This window comes from Drosophila simulans, chromosome 2R, assembly GCF_016746395.2.
Source record: "Drosophila simulans strain w501 chromosome 2R, Prin_Dsim_3.1, whole genome shotgun sequence".
Classification (NCBI taxonomy): domain Eukaryota; kingdom Metazoa; phylum Arthropoda; class Insecta; order Diptera; family Drosophilidae; genus Drosophila; species Drosophila simulans.
In genome coordinates, this window is record NC_052521.2 from 12,966,203 (window position 1) to 12,988,071 (window position 21,869).

At 45.5% G+C, this 21,869-nt stretch overlaps 1 protein-coding gene across 3 annotated transcripts in view; it reads left to right on the forward strand.

The window, feature by feature from the left end:
* Positions 1 to 4,162: 4,162 nt before the first annotated feature.
* The window catches only part of LOC6734653 (serine-rich adhesin for platelets), a 34,612-nt gene continuing 16,905 nt past the window's right edge, over positions 4,163 to 21,869 (forward strand). Inside the window, exons 1-4 of one of the 3 annotated variants that reach the window (XM_039292074.2) lie at positions 4,163 to 4,731; positions 8,836 to 9,736; positions 11,787 to 13,705; positions 15,756 to 20,133. In XM_039292074.2, the coding sequence (XP_039148008.1) occupies positions 8,912 to 9,736; positions 11,787 to 13,705; positions 15,756 to 15,846 (2,835 nt within the window). In that variant the 5' untranslated portion in view covers positions 4,163 to 4,731; positions 8,836 to 8,911 and the 3' untranslated portion in view covers positions 15,847 to 20,133. Of the gene's footprint in view, positions 4,732 to 8,835; positions 9,737 to 11,786; positions 13,706 to 15,755; positions 20,134 to 21,869 lie in introns of those variants that run through there. The other 2 variants (XM_039292076.2, XM_016168167.3) reach the window with 2 other exon arrangements.

A 21,869-nucleotide genomic window follows, 5' to 3' on the forward strand; every position in this document is an offset into this window, starting at 1 on the left:
GCTAAGCTTAAAAGCAAACACAGGTGTTCACGGGTAGGAGAACGAGTTTCAGGTGAAGGAAAATGTACTCCATTTATTCCGTAGTTGGTCAGTTTAAGTTGCTTATGCAATCGAGCTCGCCTCAATTCATTTACAGATATTAATAAATTTAAGCATTCTTAAATACGGTGAAGGCCCAAATAAATTTATTATCAATAGCAAGCCATCAAGTATGAATTACATATATGACATAAATATGCGTACATACAAAGATATGGATTGAGTTTAAAGCTTTATTGGTTTTAAATTTTAATTTCACTATCAAACTAATTGTGGAAATAAGCCGTTTCTATTTACCAAATGCACTTAAACATTATTGAATGCGTGTACGGATCATAAAATCGATTTAAGAGGGCCGTCATACAGAAAATGGCCTGCAGCCCTCAACAAACATGGCCGGCAAAGAGCAGCTCGCATTGAAAAGCGCCCCGCAAACACGATGAATTATGAATATTCTAATTTGGATCTTATCGCACTCATTAACACCTTATGGCCCAAAGGCAGCTCTTTAGAATTTCGCGCTGAGACAGTTGCCGCTCCAATGGATGGGTTAACCCATAAGTTGATAAAGGTTATCTCCGGGGAAGTGGAGCAAAAATAGCTGAATGTTTGTTAGCGCTCAGTGTGTCAAGGGTGTCGATGGAGAAATGGGTGGCGAAAGTGGCGCCATTGTGGGTGGCATTGCATGGATGCAGGTAGTGCGCCGATTGTATGGCCAATCGACAATTGTCAATTGGCAATTACCAATTGCCGTTCATCAGTTTTCGGCTTAAATTGAAAGCCTTACAATTGGAGCTCAGGCATGTAATGAAATAATGAAACAAAGTGCAACTCGGATGGCTCGACAAAGGATGCTATATGAACAGTGGATGAAAGGGGTGTGGCTGGGTGGTGGATGCAGGACACTTGTGCAGCTTCAGCAAATTTTTAATTAAAATCTTTGTGCTTCCACTGTGCGTGCTTAATTAATTGTGCTTTAGCTGGAAGCGGCAGAAAGGATTTCCATTCTCAGCACGGAAAACTTCTGCGTATAAACTGCCTTTATACAGTTCTGGACAGAAAGGGTTTTATTTTCGCTTGGGAGGTACAGGTAAGGAAGTCGTTTAAGGAATACTTATCACTTTCATATTTTTATGATTTTTGATATTTTCGATTTTAATATTTCTTAATCTATCAATTGAGTTTTTAGCTGGCTGATACTCAATTATAGCCTTCTTCAGTGTTCTCTCCATAAATAGCTATTTAAGATGGGATTTTTAAGTATTCTTATAAGTTTAATTAAGAATAAATAATAATAATAATAAATAATAATTGAGCATAAAAAGATTAAAGCAAACCAATCTTTGCATTGTCCTTATGTGTTAAAGAAAAAGTTATTTCTTATTGAAAATATAAGTTTAGTAAGTGTAGTAGTAATTGTCAAAACTAAGCTTAGCTTTAAATATTTCTAGCATAGATCTACCAATTTTTATATTTAAATGGAGAGAAGACGAACAAAAACACTGAACTCAAAAGCGGAAGTCTTTCCGTCGCACTCGCACTCCCACTTCCTTTTCACTCTTTTTCTTCCCTTCACACACACACTCACACACATGCACTCACAGTCCGTGGGCGAAGTGCTTTCAGCACAAAACAAGTGTAAATCAAATAAAACCTAATAAAATATATAAAGGGGCGAACGCAGGTTGCCACACGCCCTTCTACACGCCCACGCCCCCCTCTGCCACCTACACACACACACTTACAAACACACACACGCGCGCACGTCATATGGCCCAGATGGGCCATGGAAAAAAATGGAAAACGAAACCTAAATGGCAAACGAATTGAAGTCAGCAATTTTATGTTTTATTGCAATTCTTGCCTTTCACCCCGCTCCAGCACTCCAGCGCCCCATTCCCATTTCCATTCTATTTTACGGTTACCTAGCTGCCCCAACCTCCTTTCCCCACTTTCTCCAACTGCCACAGTTTGCCAATGGGGGGAAAAGCGTGGATCTGCGGATTCCGATTCATATACAGCCATTTTCCATGCAACGCCAGCGACAGCGGCATCAAAAGAAAAAACTTCTTGCCCCAAGCAGGCGAAATCGCTTAAACCGAAGATTTTTTGCCACTGCCTCTGGTGGCTGGGGAGAAGGGGCTATTGGGGTTGGATCGGCCAGGAGCGGGTCGAAAAGGGGATTGGAGTTGTCCTGGCGATGCGTCTGCCGGCTGCAGGCCCTACTCCCCCACCACTGCCCTTCGACCTGCGCATATGTCATAAATGGGGTCTGGGTCCTTCGGCTCACTTGCAAGGGCAGGGTTGTAAAAGCGAAATGGAAGTGGTTAAGGGCACTGCCCTATGAAGCGGTAATACCCACCTACTATATACTCCTTTCCTTTGCTAAGAAACCTATTTGATCTTATATTTAAAACATGTTTGCATAAGTTGATTAAAGTTATATGATGATTTAATCAAGTAATATGGGAGATGCAAGAAAATCTCACTTCCTTAAAGTTGTTTCTTGTTGTTATTAACAAATATATAATAAATTGGTTAATATAGTTAATGAATAAGGACGAGAATACTGCAAGTTTCTGGCCGAAAGGGTGTTTTATGGACGGTTTGTACCCCAAATTCAACCAGCATTCCTTGTTTATTCTTTTATCGGTCTTTGCGCGGCAAGTGCGCTGCAATTGTGAGGCAGTTATAGATACGGATATCTGTCTAAGCACACGTACGCGTGTGGCTGTGTGGATGTGTGCGTGGGCGGTTGAAAGTGCGTGTGTGTGTGTGGTTGTGTGCGTGTTTTTGGGGAGGCATTCGTGCGTGTTTGTTTGTTTGGCCGCCTCATGCGCTTAGGTCTTTCTATTGAAATTATTTCTATCGATGTGTTTCGTGCGGCGGGCGGGGGGTTAAATTGTTTTGAAGCACGCATAAATTATGGAAAATTGTTGAATATACATAATTTATGGCTGGCAATATCAGAGTAATTCAATAAAAGGTCTGGGCTAAATTATTTATGTTCCAGCTTGATCCCGATCGAGAACCTCAAAAAGTGCCCATCTTTGGGGTTTTCCAGCCAAAAAGAGACACAACAAAAATTCATAAATTTGTAGCTTTGTAGCCGGCAGTGGCAATAATTCAATTGGAAAGTCAATAATTTATTTTCTGACCAGAGTGTCGAGAGTGAAATTAAATCTAAATTTCAATTGCCTTAACTTTGGAAATAACTCATCGATTTGTTTGTTTTGGCTGTGCTCCATTGTGGTTTTACTATCCAGCCCGTTCCACTGCCCCTTCGGTTTTTCCGTCCCGCATTTTCCTTTTTCCATATCGGATCCCGGAGGCTGCTCACGCCCGGGCCATAAAACTTTTATATCAACTTATGTACACTTACAACGGCCATTATAACGCATTAAACATAAACGCTGTTTCATGGACCTTCCCGCTCCCTACCCTCCCTTCAGCTATCTAATTGCCAATGTCGGCAACTCACACACACTTTGGGCTTTGGACTTTGGACTCTGGACTCCGACGGCCATGGCCTTCGGAAAAGCTAAGGGGGCGGTAATAAATCATTGGCGATGACTGCTGCAGCAACCTCATTGAACATTAAAATAATTGCAAAGCACAACTTGGCCAATGATTGCGCCCTGCGAGTTCATTAATGATAATTAAAAAAGTTTGTCCATCAGCAGCCGGCGAAAGGCGGCAGTTCATTAGATGGATGGAGGCTGTGTCAAAGCTGTGTCGGCAATCGGTTTTAGCCCGGCTTACAAGCCTTACTAACGCTTCCGGAACAGCTGGTTGCAGGCCTTTAGGCCAAATGCAATTGCATCTCCACTTCGATTGCAGAAGTCATATTTCACGAGCCCAAAAGTAGGCAACATCCAATTGGGGCTTGATTCCCCGGTCCTTCAGCCTCCTTCTCCAGCGCAGCTGCTTTCTGCCAAATGTAAACAAACATTTTCCACACACATTTCGGTTGGGTAGCGGATGCGGGGCGATTTTCCTGGAAGTGAAATGCACGTGCAGATTAACAGAGCGCGGAAAACCGTGCGCAGACTCACCAAAAATGGCAGAGAGCCTGTGTGTTGAGTTTTCCAAGCCGAGCCAAGTTAGCATTGAAAAGCCATTGTTCAGTTTCGCAGCCAGTCAGTTCGTTCGCGTTTTCCGTCGCAAAAGCCTGTGCGAATCCAGTGTTTTTCCGGGCTTTAACGGTACAATTCCCAAAAGTCGTAAGAAGTGAGAAATGGCTGCGGCTTCCGAAAGTGTTTGAGAACATTAAAAGCGTTTACGAGCAGCCCAAAAACTTTGGACTCGAAAGTGATTTGTGAAATACGTTAACTAAATGAAATCACTAGCATTGAATAGTGCCAAAAGATACATATCGGAGTTTTGTTTACCTCTGGCACTGCGGCACTGAATGGCTTTGACATTGGCGCCACATTTGCATCCGGGCAGGTGTAAATATTCATTTCTGTAGCTGGCAAAGTTGCTGCCTGCTTTTAGCATAATTAAGCGCATCACCACGCCCCCGCCGCCGCCGACGCCGCCCCTGACATTCGCAAAGGACTCGAGGTGGACAAAAAACTTGGCCAGAGCCTTGAAACTTTGAAGAGCAGCCGCCAGTCAAAGCAGCTTTAAGGTCCTGTTTTGTATTTGCCCCTCACATCCGTAGGATCCGAAGGGCAGGCAAACTGCATGGTAAGCGAAGAGCACCTTGTGCTGCAGCCCTTCTTTGTTTTGCCCAAGTTAGCAGCTTGTTTTAGTTCGTTAATTGAAGCCCTGGGAGGAGTAGGAAAAACTTAAATTGAATACCGCACTTGCCGCACTTAATTATGCAGTGCACGGGCCTTGGGAATTCATCTATCCCCTTCTCAAAAAAAGAAAAGACCCAAATTCAGTGCGGATTATTGGGGCATGCCTCAGAAGTCAATCCGCAGCACTGATACTCCAGCTTTCCCTAACAAATCTCCCAACTACAGAAGTAATCTCTCTATCACAATTTCCCTGTTCCTTGCCTCGCTTCAAAATCGAAACGAAACTTGAATGGCTTAAGTGATTTAGCAACTCGATCGCATTCGTTTGCGCATTTCGATGCCAGAGCAGTGAGAAAAAATAGTACAAAAATAAAAGCATGAAATATTTTACTAAATTTAGTTCGTTTTGGGTAACCTGTCTGCTGGTTTTGTGTCAATGCAATTTTAATCTGATTTAAAATTCGTGATACTGTGTTTTCTGAACTATTGAGTAAACCAATCTAGATGTTAGTGCTCTTTATTAATGTAAATTGTGTTTGCTTTTATCATATAAAATAAAAGTATTAATGGCACTTTTAAAGTTACAACTTTTATTTCCCTAAATTGCTGAATAAGTGCACTATTTTTCTCAAAGTGTATTAACTGACACGATTTTTTCCTATATCGGATACGGGTCGGGATTCGTTGCCTACTTTCGGGCACTGGGAAAAACTTTTTAAGTGCCAAAGCAAAAGGCGCCGAATGCCGAATTAAATTAAAAATGGGAAGGCAAAAGAAGTGGAATATCGGCTCGTGTGCAAATAACAGAGCAGGGAACCCGGCTTCAAATTCAATTTGAGGAGTATACTCTCCGCTTTCCCTTTCCTTTGCCACCATCTCCTCCGCTCGATCCCTAAGAACTCCTGCCCTGCCAACAATAGTTAAGCGGAAATGTAAGTCCCTGGGGGCAAAGGCATCACGGAGCCTTGGAAGTGTGTCAAAGTACGTAAAGCTGAGACGAAGGAATCAATCGAATCGAATTGGATGGATTCGCAAGGAAGTGGCGACGAAGGCGTAGCGAAAACCAAACAGCCACGGGCCATAAAAATGGGCCAAAATGAGCGGGTGAGACGTCAAAAGAAATTGAAATGGAACTCAAGCAAAAACTACTTTGTTTGCGATTAGCACTTGGCCGGATTATGGGCCAGAGGGAAGATGGTGGCCTCCACTCGAAGGACTGCCAGTATGGCGGGCGTTTGTCGAGAGGAAATGAAATGTGTGTCAATATATTGATTGAATAATGGTCTACATATTGACAAACAACTCAAAAGGCACTCGACAGTGCCAGACTAGAGACGACGACGCTCAGTCAGCCGGAAGAGGGGGACGTAACGCTGGCAGCCTAGGGGGCACAGGAAACGGAAGTTACGCACACACGCACACTCATACTCGCACACTCACACAATCACACCCACACACTCACATGCGAAGCTGTCGAATCGGCAAATGCAAAGTGAGACATCAAAAGCATTTCGAGTGCCTCGTCATCAATGTAAAGCAGCTGCTGGCATCCCAGCAATATTCGGACGGAGATATAGACCTCGATCCCCAAAGACGGCGGCAAGATGCTCCCTAGACGGAAAAGGGGGCGTGTTGGGTAACACGTGTTCCTTTAATTAGATAAAGTTTGTTTGCATTACAAACATACTGGCAGCAATTTGCCACTGTGCTCAGTTGTCGATGGCAACGATGCTGCTGCTGCCAAGTTTTCTTTTTCTCAGCAACAGCTCCATCTTTCTAGGGGTTTGGGGGGGAGGCAGAAATAAAAATTCCCCAGCGGCAGAAAGTTCTGGAGCATGATTGACTGACGACGCACGTCTAGTCAAATAAAAATGGCACATAGAAATAAAAAATAAAATATGCCAGCAACTTGGTCGCTCTGTGAATATTTATGTAAATAATTCCATTGAATGGTGCAGTGCTCATTTGGACGACGTTTTCCGCAGACTTTTCGCTGAGTTTCCGCTGCGTAAATATTTGAATATTTCTCTGCTTATTTATTTCCTTTGTGGCGATTTTCTCTTTGAATCAAGCGAACTTACAAAATGGCTGCAAGATTCATTCAGAACTTCGATATAATTAGGCCTCATTAGTGCTCAAAGTGTGCGAAAATTGGAGAATGTCATTTAAGGCTGCTGCAAATCCCACACAAATTGAAATAAAATATTCAACAAGCTGAAAGAAACACACGCAAACAAGGTCTTTTTGGAATTCAAGGCTTTCTGCCGCCCCTTTCTTCTCGCCTTTGTTTGTTGTGCGGGGATTGTTGTTAATTAAAAGCTCACAAAAGTAGGTAACATGCATATTACACACGCTCACTCATTCAGCCTCACTCTCAATTGTTGCACATACCTATTAATTCGGCCCCAATGCCATTGTGGGTGTGTGTGTGAGTGTGGGGCTTCCTTTTCCTTCGACACAACAATGCAATGGCGAGCATTGAGCATGATAACAATGAAGGACGCCACTGCACACATAAACTTGCCAAACAAACACAAGGAAAGTGCGCAAGCCAGCAACAACAAAGAGAGTAAGATGAACAGCAACAATGAAACACACTAACACAAATCTTTATTTAAGCATAACACAAAAAAACACGACAAAAAATAAAGAACGGCAGAAAGCACCCAATTCAATGGTGGAAGCCCACAAACACAGTGAAGCCCTGAAAAGAAGGCCGAGAATGGTTGAAAGAAAGACGGGCCGGAAGAAGGGGCCAACCGGGTGGCGAGTGAAAAAATTAGAACACTCAAGCGCCCCGGGATATGCAACACATAGCTGGAATAGCGACTTCTTCAAGGGCCTTCAACTTGCCCCACTGCTGCACTGGCACAGTTAATTTCCTACTTGTGGTTAACTTTTGAATGCTATTGAGAAAATATCAGTGGGCGGAGTGGTCAGTGAATCCTGTGGAATAAAGGACATATACTTGTATATGTCTTCAATCTGCTTATAATATTTGCCTCTGTTTCTTAATTTTTGTATCATAATCATTTTTGTAGTTATAAACTAGTCCTATTCAGCTGCATTTTCTCTCAGTGCACTTGCTATTGTGGCAATGCCATTGCAGCAGTCAACTGGATGGCCAGCCATTTCCGTTTCGATGTCTCCCGTTTAGTCGTATGGCAGTCAAGCCATTCCCTTCCACTCGATGCCAGTTTAAACTTGGCTTGGCACGGCCTAAACACGCACACACACACACACACACACTCGATTTTCCGCCCTGTGCGGCAAAGTTTTCCCTAACTCCTTTGGGGCAAAAGAGGAGGAAAATCGAGAGAGGACGAGTCTGCCAAAAACTTTGCATCGCAAACTTTTCTGCATATATTTTCCACAAAACGGATGCTTGTTTTTCATGTCTGCTGGCTTATTTCGTTTTGGGGTTTTCCATTTTTAGGTTTTTTATTTTCATCACCCCAGCCCATCCCTTTGCCAGCAAAAAGAAACCCCCCGCCGGCGGGCATATTCTATTAGAAAACCTCTTTCCATCCAGCTCTACCGATTTCAAATGCTTTAATCGCAATTTATCAAATTGGAAGAGGCCGAGTCGGGCTGAAAAGTTTCTGGCCTCGAAATTGGGGCATGGTAAGCGTTTAATTTGTCAGCCATTTGCTTAGTTAAAAGTTTTTCAGTTTCCATTTACAATTCGAGCTGCTACATGCCTGGCTTTTTTTAAGGAACATTGCAGGGTTTTATTTCTCGATCGACAAGAAAACTGAAAGTCTGCATACAGACTCATGTGCATATGAGATATTCGCAAGGATTTAAGAAAGGATGTACATGATTTTTTAAGGGAAAAGGGACACGAAGGCTAACAAAAAAAGCTTTAGATATGAGAAAATGGAAAAATGAGAAAAAAAAGGAAAATTTTCATTTAAGTTTGCTTCTTCTAAATGGCTTCTAATTCAACCGATGCAGTGATATGCTTATGCTTATGCCGATGCTTATAATAAAATAACTACCAAACATCTTAAACATTTAAACATAAATTTTATATTTTTTCTTTTAGGATATCCCACCATGTAAGCAGCTGATGTGGAGCAAAGCGGAGCGATGAGGCGTCAAAATCTGACCACCACTGCAGCATGTCCTTGTCGGAACGGAATACACCCAGCCATGGGCAGGGAGCGGGGGCAGGAGGTGGGTCAGGGGGACTGGCGGGTGGAATGCACCGCCAGCGACCGCCGGACGTGGAGGAGGCGCTCTCCTCCATGCTCTGGACGCCCTATGAGCGCACACCCCTGCCCAGCTCATCGGAGGAGGAGGCCGAGGAGGAGGACGACGACGAGCGACTCAATCGCCAGCTGCGTAAGTCGCACAGCAGCTACGAGGCATCGGCCTTGAACCAGCCCCACCACGCCCACCTCCCGCTTTTCGCCCACCACCAGCAGGCGCTGGACAGCGGTTCCGCCCTGCTTCTGCCCCCCGTGCCTTCGTTTCCCCCGTTTAGTTTAAGCGCCTTCGACGCGGCCATCGCCGGCTTCGATCCCCTGGCCAAGGTGGGCTTCTCCGCCAGCGGTGTGGGTGGTCGGCGGAACCGCTACTCTTTCCCCGCCTACCAGGGAAGCCCCACCCGCACTTTAACTCAATGGTGCTCCACGGCCGCTACTTCGATCAAGGAGCCACCCTCCTACGACTCCCTGTACAACGCCTCCAGCTCGAAGATTGGAGCTCCTCCTGCCACGTCTCTGATCCTCAAGACCAGCGGGGAAGTGGGAGTGGCTCTCGAACCATGTGATAGATCGCAACGATCGCCAACGAAAGCAGCAGCAGAGGATCAGAATCCAGATCAGGAAGGGGGTCACGATCGGGATCTGGATGAGACTGAATCCAAGGCTGCACCACTAACGGCTAAAGTTCCCGCTGGCTTGGGTCTACGGCGCTCCTTTACGGATGACTACATTTCGCAGGTAAGTGAAATCCATTTCCCTCAAAACCAATCAAAGTGTTTAGGACTCTTTGTTAATAAAGTATGACCTGGTTTCTATTTAGTGCACTCCTAAAAGTGTCACTTTTTATGAGGCATTAAGTGCAACTCCTTTTGGAGATACCAAGATTATGCTTACCTTTCAGCAATCACCTAGCGCCCTCTGCAGGTGCAAATGGAATAGCATATCCATACCACCCCTCCCGATACTTTCAGCTGCTTAATGGAGCACCATCAAATTTGATGTCAAGGGCTCAGCATGAATTACTTGGCGCCGCCAATGGGAAACTGTGGGACTCCAGCGCGAAATGGGAGCGCCAAGTCGAACTGTCGCCTTATCGAGCTCATTGACAGCCCCGTACTCCGCGCTATATCCCCCCCGCACCGCACCGTATAGCACCGCTACCATCCTATTGTAACCCCGATAAGGGCTAATGCTTCACTTAGGCCCTTAAGTGCCGCTAGCATCCCTCGCCGATAAGCGCCATATGTTGCCTATCAGCATCGAATGTTGGTCTTGGTCCGTCGAGGGGGCGGGGGCGGTCTGCGAAATAGAGGGACGGGGGTGGGGTTTTGTTTCCACATATTAAATTTTATATGCATATGCATAAAGAACGGCATGGAGTACTCTCGCATAGGGGCTCACATGTGGCTGTGTTTTCTGTGCACACTTCATAATTTGTTTATGTGGCGTCAGCGAAACGGAAAATTGACCGCACAAAAATGACAAACAAGCAACAAAGGCGGTGGTGGGCTGAGAAATGGGGTGGGGAGAGTGCATGACAATGGTTTCACAAAAGGGGACGGGGGGATAGGGAGGTTTCTCCCTATATCAGTTTTCATTTTGGGAAAACTAATAATGCTATCAAAATACGCGGAGTCGTAACAATTGCACGAAACAACATATAAAAATGCCATAACATTAAACGGTTTTACAATTTGTACCTACGTATGCAAATCGATGTTAGAAGAGGAGAATCGATTGGATTTTTGAATGGCACATGAATATACCCTACACTCTTATGTAGGTTATTTTCTGGTACACGTAATCCAATTAAAGAAACTACTGTTTCCAAATGAAACATCCAATGTTCTCAGAACTCTGGTATTTCTAATCCATGGATGTTCATGGCTGGCCAAATCTAATAAGCAGTGACAAATGGCTCAGAGTGACTACTTCTTCAATTCGTGTACCCTCGTGCTCCACATTTTCCCCCTTTTCCGGCACATATCACTGCTTATATGCGTGGCTTTTGACGACTGACTCATGACGAGAGGTTTATGGACGAGACGTAATGAAGTTGCCGGAGCTTTTCCAACTGGCAGGCACCGTTAGCCGAGGATGAGTTTGGTTTTTCGGCACCCAGCCCCCCTTGGAAAAACCCCCCTCGCCTAACGCATGTTGCTGCTGTGATTGCAACGCACTCGAGAGCAACGCAATCGCAGTGCACAAGACTGAGCAGCATTAGAACAATAAATTCGAGCGGATTCGAAGGGGAAATGAAGGGGATGGCTGGGTGGATGGCTAACAGTAAATCACATTATATTTCTGTGACGTAATTAATGCAAGTAACACAGCGTAACATAATTAGAACCCACACAGAACCGAGCAGAGATGCGTGTATATCCGCATTTGGCTTTTAACCCACATCATGTCGATGGGGATTGGGTTAGGGTATGGGTTAGGGTTTCGGTTAGGGACCAACAGCTTTATCAGCACTTCGCAGGCAGCAGCAGCCACAACAACACCAGCAATTACTTGTGACGGTTTTATGTTTATGCGTTGGCTTAATTAATTCAATTAAGCGCGCATTTATGCTTCGCCCGAAGGATCCCAAACGGGTACCCACCTCGCCACCTTTTTGGCGGGAAAATGCTGGTGGAAAATGAGACCCACTGGCAGCGGGTAATCCCCCAGCAATTAGCATTAATTACGACTGGAAACGTAAATCTTGTCACTCGCTATATGCAAAACGTACTCATGCTCATCTCTCTCTCTCTCTCTTCCTCTCTTTTCCACCTCTCTCCCGCAGAATTGCGATCCATTCACGCCAGCAACTGCAACGCAGCACAACAGCAACACTGAGACAACGGCAACGGAAACACAAAGCCCAGCAACGAATGCAAGATCACAACAAAGCGAGGAAAACCCAGGCAGCAGCGCAGCGAATTGCATTATCAATGAACAGAGAGATGAGGCAGCAACTGCAACAGCGACATCAGCAGCAGCAGCTGCCGCAGCGGCAGCAGGGGCAGAGAATGAGGAAACCAGCTCGGTGGCAGTGCAGGTCAGTCAACCTGTTTCCTGTGCCGCCAGAGAGCGCAGAGAGCTGCTGAGAGCCAGCAACACGAACACAGCAGCGAGCAGCAACAGCAGCGCCAGCAACATCAGCTACGCGAGCAACATCAGCGGCGAGCGCTCAGCGATCAGTCTCTCGGCAACTTTCGGCGGGCCAACACTGTACAGCGCGAGCAGCAGCAACCGGAATTGCTACAACAGCAGCAGCAGCACTAGCAGCAACTATCGCCCACTGTACGATTCGAGCAGCAGCAGCGTGCTGCGGCCCAACAAATGTTTGGCAGAACTCGAGCGTCTCTATGCCGAATTTCGCGCGAGTGAAAGCAGATTCGAGCGGGGTCTGAGCCAGTGCCAGTTGGACATTGAAAACGCCAACGCCACCGACACCGTTAGCGAAATGCGTCTAAATGTGCCAGCCACTGCGGCAGCGGAGACTGTTGCTAGTTGTAGCAACAGCAGCAGCAGCAACAACAACAGCAGCAGCAGTGTGTTCCTCAATGTGTCCGGCAGCAGCAGCACCGACAGCGGCGACAATCAAGTTGTCGATGAGGCTAGGAGCATCAGCAACATTGCTGTGCTGCCAGCAACAGCAACTGCAACAACAACAACAGCCACTTCCAAGTCCTGCCAGCGACAGCCGAGCCTAACGATCCAAGTGAACAACAACAACAATAACAACGGCAACACTAACGGTACTAGTAACGGCAATCGGGTCTCGGTGGCTTCGCCCACTAGCATTGTGAACAACAACAACGGCGTGTGCGTTGTCAACTGCAGCTACACCCCCAGCAGCAGCAGCAACAACAACAACAGCAGCAGCAGCAGCTGCATCAGCAACACCACCAACAGCAACATCAGCAACAATAACAGCGTGGTTGAAATCAATAAGTGTGTGCCAGCAGCCAAAGTGTTTAGTGCAAGTGTTCAAAATCAAAATAGGCTCAATAATAATAGCAGCTGCCCAAAAGGGGATCAGCAACATGTTGCTGCTGCATCCACGGCCAGCAATAATAATCATGTGCAGCCTGATAACAGTGTGAATATAATCAGTGTGAATGCCAGCAGCAGCAGCAACAATAATAACCACCCACGCACCTTCACCTCAACGGAATGCCAAACGGATGATCTGTTAGCCAGTACATCATCCAATCTGCAACAGCAACAGCAGCAGCAACAGATCCGGACACGCGAGCAGCGTCGCAAGGAGCGGCGGGAACGCCGGCAGCAGCAACAGCAGCAACAACAGTTTCAGCCACACCATGCGCGACGCCACCCGCCCCCACCTCCTCCGCCACAACTACACCCACCACCGCATCTGCACCACCCACATCCCCACCCACTTCCCCACCCTCATCCGGCCGCCATGGGACTGGCACGCGCTCTGTTGCCAGACATCCTGCACGCCCACTACCCGCCGCCCTATACCGCTCTGCCCGTGCCCGTGGCCATGTCCGCCGCTCCGCCTCCGCCGCCCCCGGCGACTGCTGTTGCGGCATCTGCTGCTGCGGCGGCGGCACAGCAGCCGGCACATGCAAGTCCGGCTCCTCCGCCAGCGCTGACGTCCGTGATATCGACGGTGCCACTGCCGGGTCCGCTGCCAGCGCCCCTCATGAACGACGGACGCTTCACGCTGCCGCTGCCCATCATGCGCAGGTGAGTTCCGAGCCCCAATCCCCAAGAGCAACTCTCTTCCCGGACAGCATCGATCACTCATCCGACCCGTTACGTTCGACCAGGCACTCCTTTGTCGTCTTTGGACAGTTTCGAATTTCGTTTTCCTAGCCCGGTGAAAAGTGCACTGAGAAAAATGTGGGCACTTTTTAAGGTTAACAGAATAAATCCAATTTAAGGACCTCTGTTATAGCTTAACATGAATCTGCTTACAGAGTTGTTATACCGAAAATCCGTTCACGTTATACATACACATGTTTCCATATGTTTTGCCGAAATAGTTTTTGAGTTCATTTTGAAGGCGTCTTTAAGTACAGTACACTTGAAAACACTCAAAAGGAAATGCACTTATTTTGGTGGAAATATCTATATTCCTTTATAAATAATTATGTAAAGTAAAATAAGATATGCTTCAAATGGAAAAGAGAATACTATATATAAAGGATATAAGCTATATATAGATATATATAGATATATATAGAGATATATAGATATATATATATCTTCTCTTTTGACTAGATTTATAAATCAATTTCGCACTACGTTTAATTACTTGAATCCCATGCTCACCTGCGATTCCTGGTATTTTTCCCAGTGTCCATTTCGACATTTTCTATTACCACATACTGGCTGTTTCGCCGCTCTTCCTGCTTTCGAGTGTTCGTGTTCGTGTTAGACGGGGCCAGACATTATAATGATGGTAATTTTTATGTCAGTAACAAATTTCTTGCATGATTTGATTCTCCAACTCGGCGAGGAACAAACCCCAGACCAGGAAACCGGGTTCAGGTCCAGGCCGGTCCAGGTCGGTTCGGTGGTGTAAAAATTAATTCTCAACGTTGACAGCTTCCAAGAAATTAAGAAAAATGTAGAAAAATGAATGAACGACAGAGAATAGAGCAAACGAGTGGCTTTAATTTAAAGTTGAGGCCAAAAAAAAAACCGCCAGAAGTCGGTACATTTGGCCATTACTCTCGGCTAGTTTTCGGCGAAAAGTTTTGGGTCTTCAGTTTGGGGCTTTAATAACTCATTTTTATTATAATGAGTTCTGGCTTATCTGTAATTGCAGATCTAGCGCCGCAGCCTGGCTTTGTGCTAGGCTGACTGGCCATAATTCTGCGATACTGGCAGATCGGACTGGCCTAGTCGCTTTCCCACGCATTTATTGCCTGGAACAGTGAAACACTTATCTATAGTTGGGCACTGGCAGAACCAGTTTTCATTTGAGCCCGCCACACAAATAATCGATGCCGCGTGTACTCGAACTTGTATCTCTGTTTCGCCATTTGTATCTGTATGTCTTGCTGTTTCAGTTTCTGAGTCGGCTAATGTAGCTGTTGCCGTATCTGACGGATGCGCTATCTGTCTAATGGACTCCCTAAACGTCTCGAAATGAAACAACAACCACTTCAAACTTCCACCGTTTGAACGTTTGACATTTTGCGACAGACGTTGGCTGCTCCAGTCAAGAGCAAATCGTGTTTCACAATTTTAATTATGTTTGCCCATTGAATAATTGCAAAACTGTGTCAGCCCGAACTGAGCGCCAGAATTAGCTATTCTTTGTATAAATTGGAGGCGTGTTCGCCGGCTGATTAGCATATTTATGAAGAACGAGTACGAGTTCAAAGTTGGCCCATTAAATTAATTGTTGTTTCGAATCAGGGGGGTGGCATTACATGAAGGTTAGGTGATTATTAAATTCTACTACGATTTATCACATATCAAGCGGTTTTAGTCCTACAACCAACCTTTAAATTGGATATTTCGCTCTAAGCCGCTTACCTTTCCCATCAAAAGATTCACAGATAATTGGGTCGCTTAATGGAGATTCCTGGCAGTGAAGTGTGAACAGCATCCCTCAATGAAAGGGTTTATGTACGTACATATATATCTTAAGCGAGAAGAGAGAGCCCAAACAACAAACCGCAGACATTATCTGCAATTTTAACACCTTCTGCCTTCGTCCCAAATTAACATGCTCTTACACAACGCTTTTTTTTTTGTTACTTTACCCTACCTGCCCCAAAAGGTGTAAAAAAAAAGCGAAAGTTTTTCAGCCTCAGCTTTTTGGGGGGATAAGGAGGAGCAGGAGCACTCTGTGCCGACCGGACCAGGAGTAGAAGGGTCGCCTGGTGGACCGTGTATAATCTGGAAATCATTAAATAACCGAGGGAGAAAAACACAGCCAGCCAACTGAACCCAAAATGAAAAATGACAACAGCAAAAATAACAAATTCAGAGAGCAATAAAAAGGAAACGTGATGCCGAACTCACGTATAAATCGGTGTAATCATTTCTTTGTTGTTTTGTTTTTCTTAGCGTTTAATTTTATTTTGAAACTCCGACAGAGCCAAAAACAAGAGCCAAGTTAACACGGAGAGTGGGACAGAGACAAGAAAGGCGGTAATAAAATCACTCGAGACAAACGATGCGGGATGGGAAGGAGAAAGAGAGAGAGAGATCGAGGACTGCTGTCTTTTTTTTCGACCACTTTCACTTTCGCATTCGGTTTTCTTAGTTTCTTATTTTTATTTTTGTTGTATCTGTATCTACATCTGAATCTGAATCTCTGGCCTGAGGTTAACGCAGGCCAAATGGCCAACAGCTTATCATAAATTTGGCTTAAAGTTATCCAGGCACTCACTCACTCATAAGCGAAATGAACTCGAACTTGAGGCATAAATCAAAAACAATTTAGTTAACATCATTTGGACGCGTGTTTCCTTTATTAATTATGGCGCTGCGGCTAATTGCAAATTGAATGGATGGACTGATGGTGATTTTGCTGAGCTGACACTGAAATCGGTCCTGTTCACGACAGCGGAGGAGGGGGGGAGGGAAACCAGTTTGCTGGCGAGTGCCAAATACAGAGTCCAAATACCCCGAAACTGGCTAAAATACACAGGCATTTGCATTTGCATTGGCGTTTTGCGGAGAAGTGCAAAAGTATCTGCCAGATACGCCAGCTCGATATCAACATCGATGATTCAACTTCACCCATGCAAATGGAAACGAAACAGAAACAGAATAAGAAACAAAACAGTGAGCGGGACAGATGCACCGGGAGCGAAAGAGATAGCGTCATCGAGACAAAAACCAGATTTCAGCCGAAAACAACCAGGTAAAACCAGCCAAGATCGAGTTGCAACTCCGTGCGGAGAGTCTAAGGAAAGAGACGCGATGATCTTGTCTGGGGATTCTGCAACATTTCGGGGGATGACACACTTTTCCGCAGCTGGAAAATTGAGTGATTTTTCATAAATGTTCGTTCGCATCTCGGCACCGGGAAAATCAGAGCCCAAGAGCCAGCACTCGACACTAAATGCTGCTGCCGCTTGCTGCTGCCGCTGGTGGTGGTGGCTGTTGTCAGTAGAACTGACCAAACAACTTTCCAGTTTTACGGTCTTGCAACTGCCAACTTCTGTCCTGCTCTGCCCTGGACTCCTGCTGTCCTACTCTCTCACTGATTTGGCGGCGTGTTGGGTTTATTTATTTTTATAAGCGAATAAACACAGCCAGCAATCAGAGGAGTTTACTAACACTAACCGACTGCCGGCATACCCTTTAGAGGATGTCGTCCCTCCACCACCCAACGAACAAACTTGTCGCCCCCGTTCAAGAAGCTCTTTCCACAAAACGAATCGAAACGAAACGAAGTCAACCGGGAAGAGAACTTAGCAAAAGTCAATAAAGCCAATAAACCAAAAAGTTGCCATTCTCCAGTCGAAATGATATGGGTAAAGAGAGGGCTTGTTGCACAGCCGAAATAATGCAGTAATAGTACGTTTGGGAAAATGCTAGTAATGGAAAAAAACTGTTCTTAAATTATTTCAATATTACTGCTGTAATGTACCAAGCTTGATGTTTTAAAAAACTAGTTTTGAATCAGTGGGAACATTTCATATAAAAATACTCATATTATTCTTGCTTGTTAGGCTGACTAGTTTACGAAGTGGTTACCATTTTCCTGGATTTTTCTCTCTGTGTTCTGGCCATACCCATGCCCAACCGAATTGCGGTTGTCTGCTTCAGCTCCGTCTGTTTGTGCCTCAGCTTCTGGGTCTGTCTGTGTTTGTATAGAAAATGCATTCGGGCCAAGTTGAAATGAGCCGGCAAAATGCAGCAGCAACATCGGATGAGGTAGCAGCACCACCAGCAGCAGCCACATCACAAAATAGACGGGCCAAGTCGCAAGCAAGTTGCCAACAAAGTAGATTGAGAGAGAGTTGTCGGACGATGGCCAAAAGGGCCGAGAAGAGACAGCCCAATCTTCTGGCTTATTAAATTGTCACCCGAGTGCATTCGATTCGATTCGAAGCGAGTCGATTCGCTTTGATTTGGGCTGACTGTGGCCCAGAAACCGCAAAATGCCAAATCTAATGGGGTCTCGGCCGTAATTGTGCCACTGCAATTAAGTCTTGCTAACTGTGGTCAAATTGTTTTAATAACTTTTTAACAGCCATTAATGAGCCCGGCCTTGAGCAGTGGGAAACTGTCAGCTCTTTCTCTTTTTTTTCGTAAATTTTCAGATGGTCTTGGTTTGCTTTTTTTGACTTGTACGTTCTGGCCATTACAGTTCAATGCCTTGGGCAACGCCGAAAACAAAGCCCGGCCAGCTCATTGTAAATTCAGATTCAGAACTTCGCACAAAAGCCCAAACAAATGGCGGCGTTTGATGCAAATTCGTAGTGCCGAGCACAATACAATTATTCCCATGATGGGCATCATTTTAAAGCAAGCGCATAAATAAACTATAATCATTTGAGTTGAAAAACCAGCGCATCCAGAGTTTAATACACTAACTGGTAAACACGTGTCTTCTGTGGCTATTCTATGTGACGAGGGTTTCTGTGACAGGATGGAGAATGTCTCGGGTTGAAGCCCCTCCCAGTGGTTTCCTCTTTCGATTCCTCACCTGGGGTATCGCCCGTTCGAGTCGTTCGCTTAGGTTTACTGTATTCTTTTTTTTGTTTATTTTTGCGGCTGCTGCGGTTTTAAACAAAAGTCCATAATTTATGTTATGGCTAAGCTCCTCTCTCTCTCTCTGTTTTTTATAATTTTATTTTGTTTCTGCGGCCAGGCTTTTGTGCAACAAACTGAGTTCGATGGGATTGGCAACTGGGCGTGTGTGGCATTGATTTGGGGAGGGGTTATGCTATAAACCTTATAAGCGGGGATTCAGCTAAGTTCAGTTGTGCTGGAAATGCACTAAAATTGGCATTAAAGCTGATGACTCAGGGAGCAGACCACTTGACCCGCATTATGGCCGGATATGTGGGCGCATTTCCCCGACGTTTGTTCAAATTTGGTTGGATAATCGCCGTATTGGCACATGCTGCAATTAAACCTAAGGCTCACACAGCTGCCAGCTCGATAATTAGCCCCTCATTTTGGCTTTTCAACCTTTTGGCTACGGACGGCATGAGGTAATATTTGATTTGGCGAACCAGTTTTGTTTGGCCGACAGTTTTTCGGGTGAAAGTTAACGATTTCTCAGCTTGTTTGTTGCGTAGATCTCTGTGGATCTCTTGATCGATGGTCAGTAGGTGGGCCATTTGCCTATCGAGCGGAGAAACTCCCACTCGCCAGCGATCCATTTACGATTCCCTCTGACGCTCGCCCTGTGTTTGGCTTCAATTACCGTTCACAACAAATGCCAGTGCTTAAATATTTAAAACCAATATATACCAAATGCGCAAGTGTAATGAGGACGTACAGGAAGTTGAGTGGGGAAAGCGCATTTTAATGGCAGCATTTTAGCTTAAACAGTGTGGCGCTTACCCAAAAACCAATTGCCAGGCAGGGAGGAGATGTCTGAATCTCCCTTTCCTTTTCCCCGACTGCAGATACTGAGGTCCTGCCATTGCCACTCTGCCACACAGCACTGTGTCAACTGTCAACCGCAAAATGCGCGCGCTAAAAAAAGGACAACCGAAAAAAAACGGGAGCTTCCAGCAGGATGCCACGAATTTGGAAAGAGTTCGAGAGTTGAGTCAGATGGGGTGACCTCTGTATCTCGCACTGATTTCAATTTAAAGTGCAATGAGTTTTGCAGTTTCGTGGCTGTAGTTTCGGTTGTGTTGTTGCCGTCAAAGTTGTTGCCAAAGCTTATTTGTTCGTTGTCTGCAAATCTGCTTGCCACATACAAAAACACACGGACAGAAACATTTGCACAGTTTGCTTGTAATGTAATGCTCATTGCTGTTGGTGTTTCTTCTTTATTTTTTGGGTTTTATTTTTATTTGTAGCTTCATCCCAGCAACAAAAAGGCAACGAAACAAGCGCGTTTCGCAAATTAATTAAAACATTTAACAAATGCGCGTGTGGCTGCCGGGTATTCCAGTTCCAGTATCCTTTTTGTGTGTCCTCCTCAGCACTTGAGCAAATAAAATGCATAATTTATGTTACTCCTTCGTGTTTTCGCCCAAAAACCCCTTTGCGTGTGCGTTTCTCATAATTACTTAGACATACACACAGCATTTACGGATGGAGGACAAGGGCAAACAGAGACTTACAATTTGTCTTGGCCTCCCACGCGGCGTATGCGTGATATTTGCAAGTGGAAGGGTTGCAAACACGTTGCCAGTGACAACTATAAATGTCTTGAAGTTCGAAAGGGAAGGATTGGAGATGGGCGGGATGGTAGGGAATGGAATGGGATCCAGGGGTCATAATTAGAGAGCACCAAGCACGAGCACTTTCATAAGCCAAACTAATGGAGAAGATGCTGAAAAATCACCGCCTCAGCCGCATGGTAAACATGAGAAATGGGAAACGTTGGCCCGGGCAACCGCACGAGACAAAGGCGGTAATTTGACGCAGCTGGGAAACAGCAGCAGCAGCAGCAACTGTTGCAGCCACATCTATATAGACACACGCACACTCAAACAAGGCCGCTGCGAGTTGACGGCCCAACTAAAAGTCAAAACAAATAATTTGCTATAATAACTAAGAGCGTAGCCAAACAGCTGAAAACAAAAGAAGAAGAGGGCGATGGGCGAAAAAAAGCAGAGAAAAAACTAAAATAATACGAAGAAATTGGTAGGGAGATAGGCAAGTGGAAGTGAAACAAAGCAAACTCTCATCTCTTAGCCACAAAAGCCAAGACGTAGAGAAAACTTTCTCCTCGGCTAAACGCTTCATCTGCATGAGTTGCTGTCGCTGTGTGTGTGTGTGTGTGTGTGTGTGTATGTTTGTGTACTTTACAAGTTGAGGAGCCCAAGATGGGTCTTACCCCTTTCGGGATCGGGAGTATCTTGCCTTGCAAACCCTGCTCCCCAAGCCGCAGAGCTATTAAACGCACACTTGCGACGACTTTTCACACGCAGACACGCCGCAGTTTTCCCCTCGCTTTTCCACCGCCAAATCCCTTGGCCAAGTGGATGCAATTTTTGCATTTTACAAAGCAAGTTTTGCAAATCTCGCACAGCTGCGGTTAGTCTCCATTTACATTGGGCCCCGCGAAATCCCCTCCATTCCACTTTCGCGCGGTCTTTCGTTCTTTTCCGAGCGGTGGGGAGATAGAGATACTACCCGCATGGTCATAATTTCGTTTGGTTTTCGTTCCGCTTATCGGCAAACTGCAATCAGCATATAATTTTTGCCCAGCCGCACATAAAAACGAATCGAAACGAAGGAAACAACATGTGGCCGGCTGGACATGAACACCCTCATCGTATCTCATGGCCATGGCCCCATAGTTCATTTGGCAGACCCTCGATAAGGCGGATGGCCATCACAAACCAACCAGCCAGCCAACCAACCCCTAGGGGTCTCATTCTGAGTCACAGTCCGAAGCTAAAACTGGGTCCAGAAAACTGACCACTTCGCAGTTCTCTGTGTCATTCGGGTGGCGAAAAAAAAGAGTCATGGAAATGGACATGAAAATGAAAATGTTGCTGAACGCAGGCTCAGGAAATTATGCGTAATGAAGTAAGCACTTTCTGCGTAAAGGGGATTTCGGTTATCGGGGGGGAGTGAGTGGTGTGGGTATGGTATGGAATGGTATGGTATGGTAAGGGCCTTGTGTTGATAGCTGGAAATTGCTTGTTGGACAGACAACTCGGACGTCCCCTTTGCCAACCTCCTCCCCCTAGTACACAGTGCAAAAAATGCTTCTGTTAAGTTCTAGAATGATATGGTT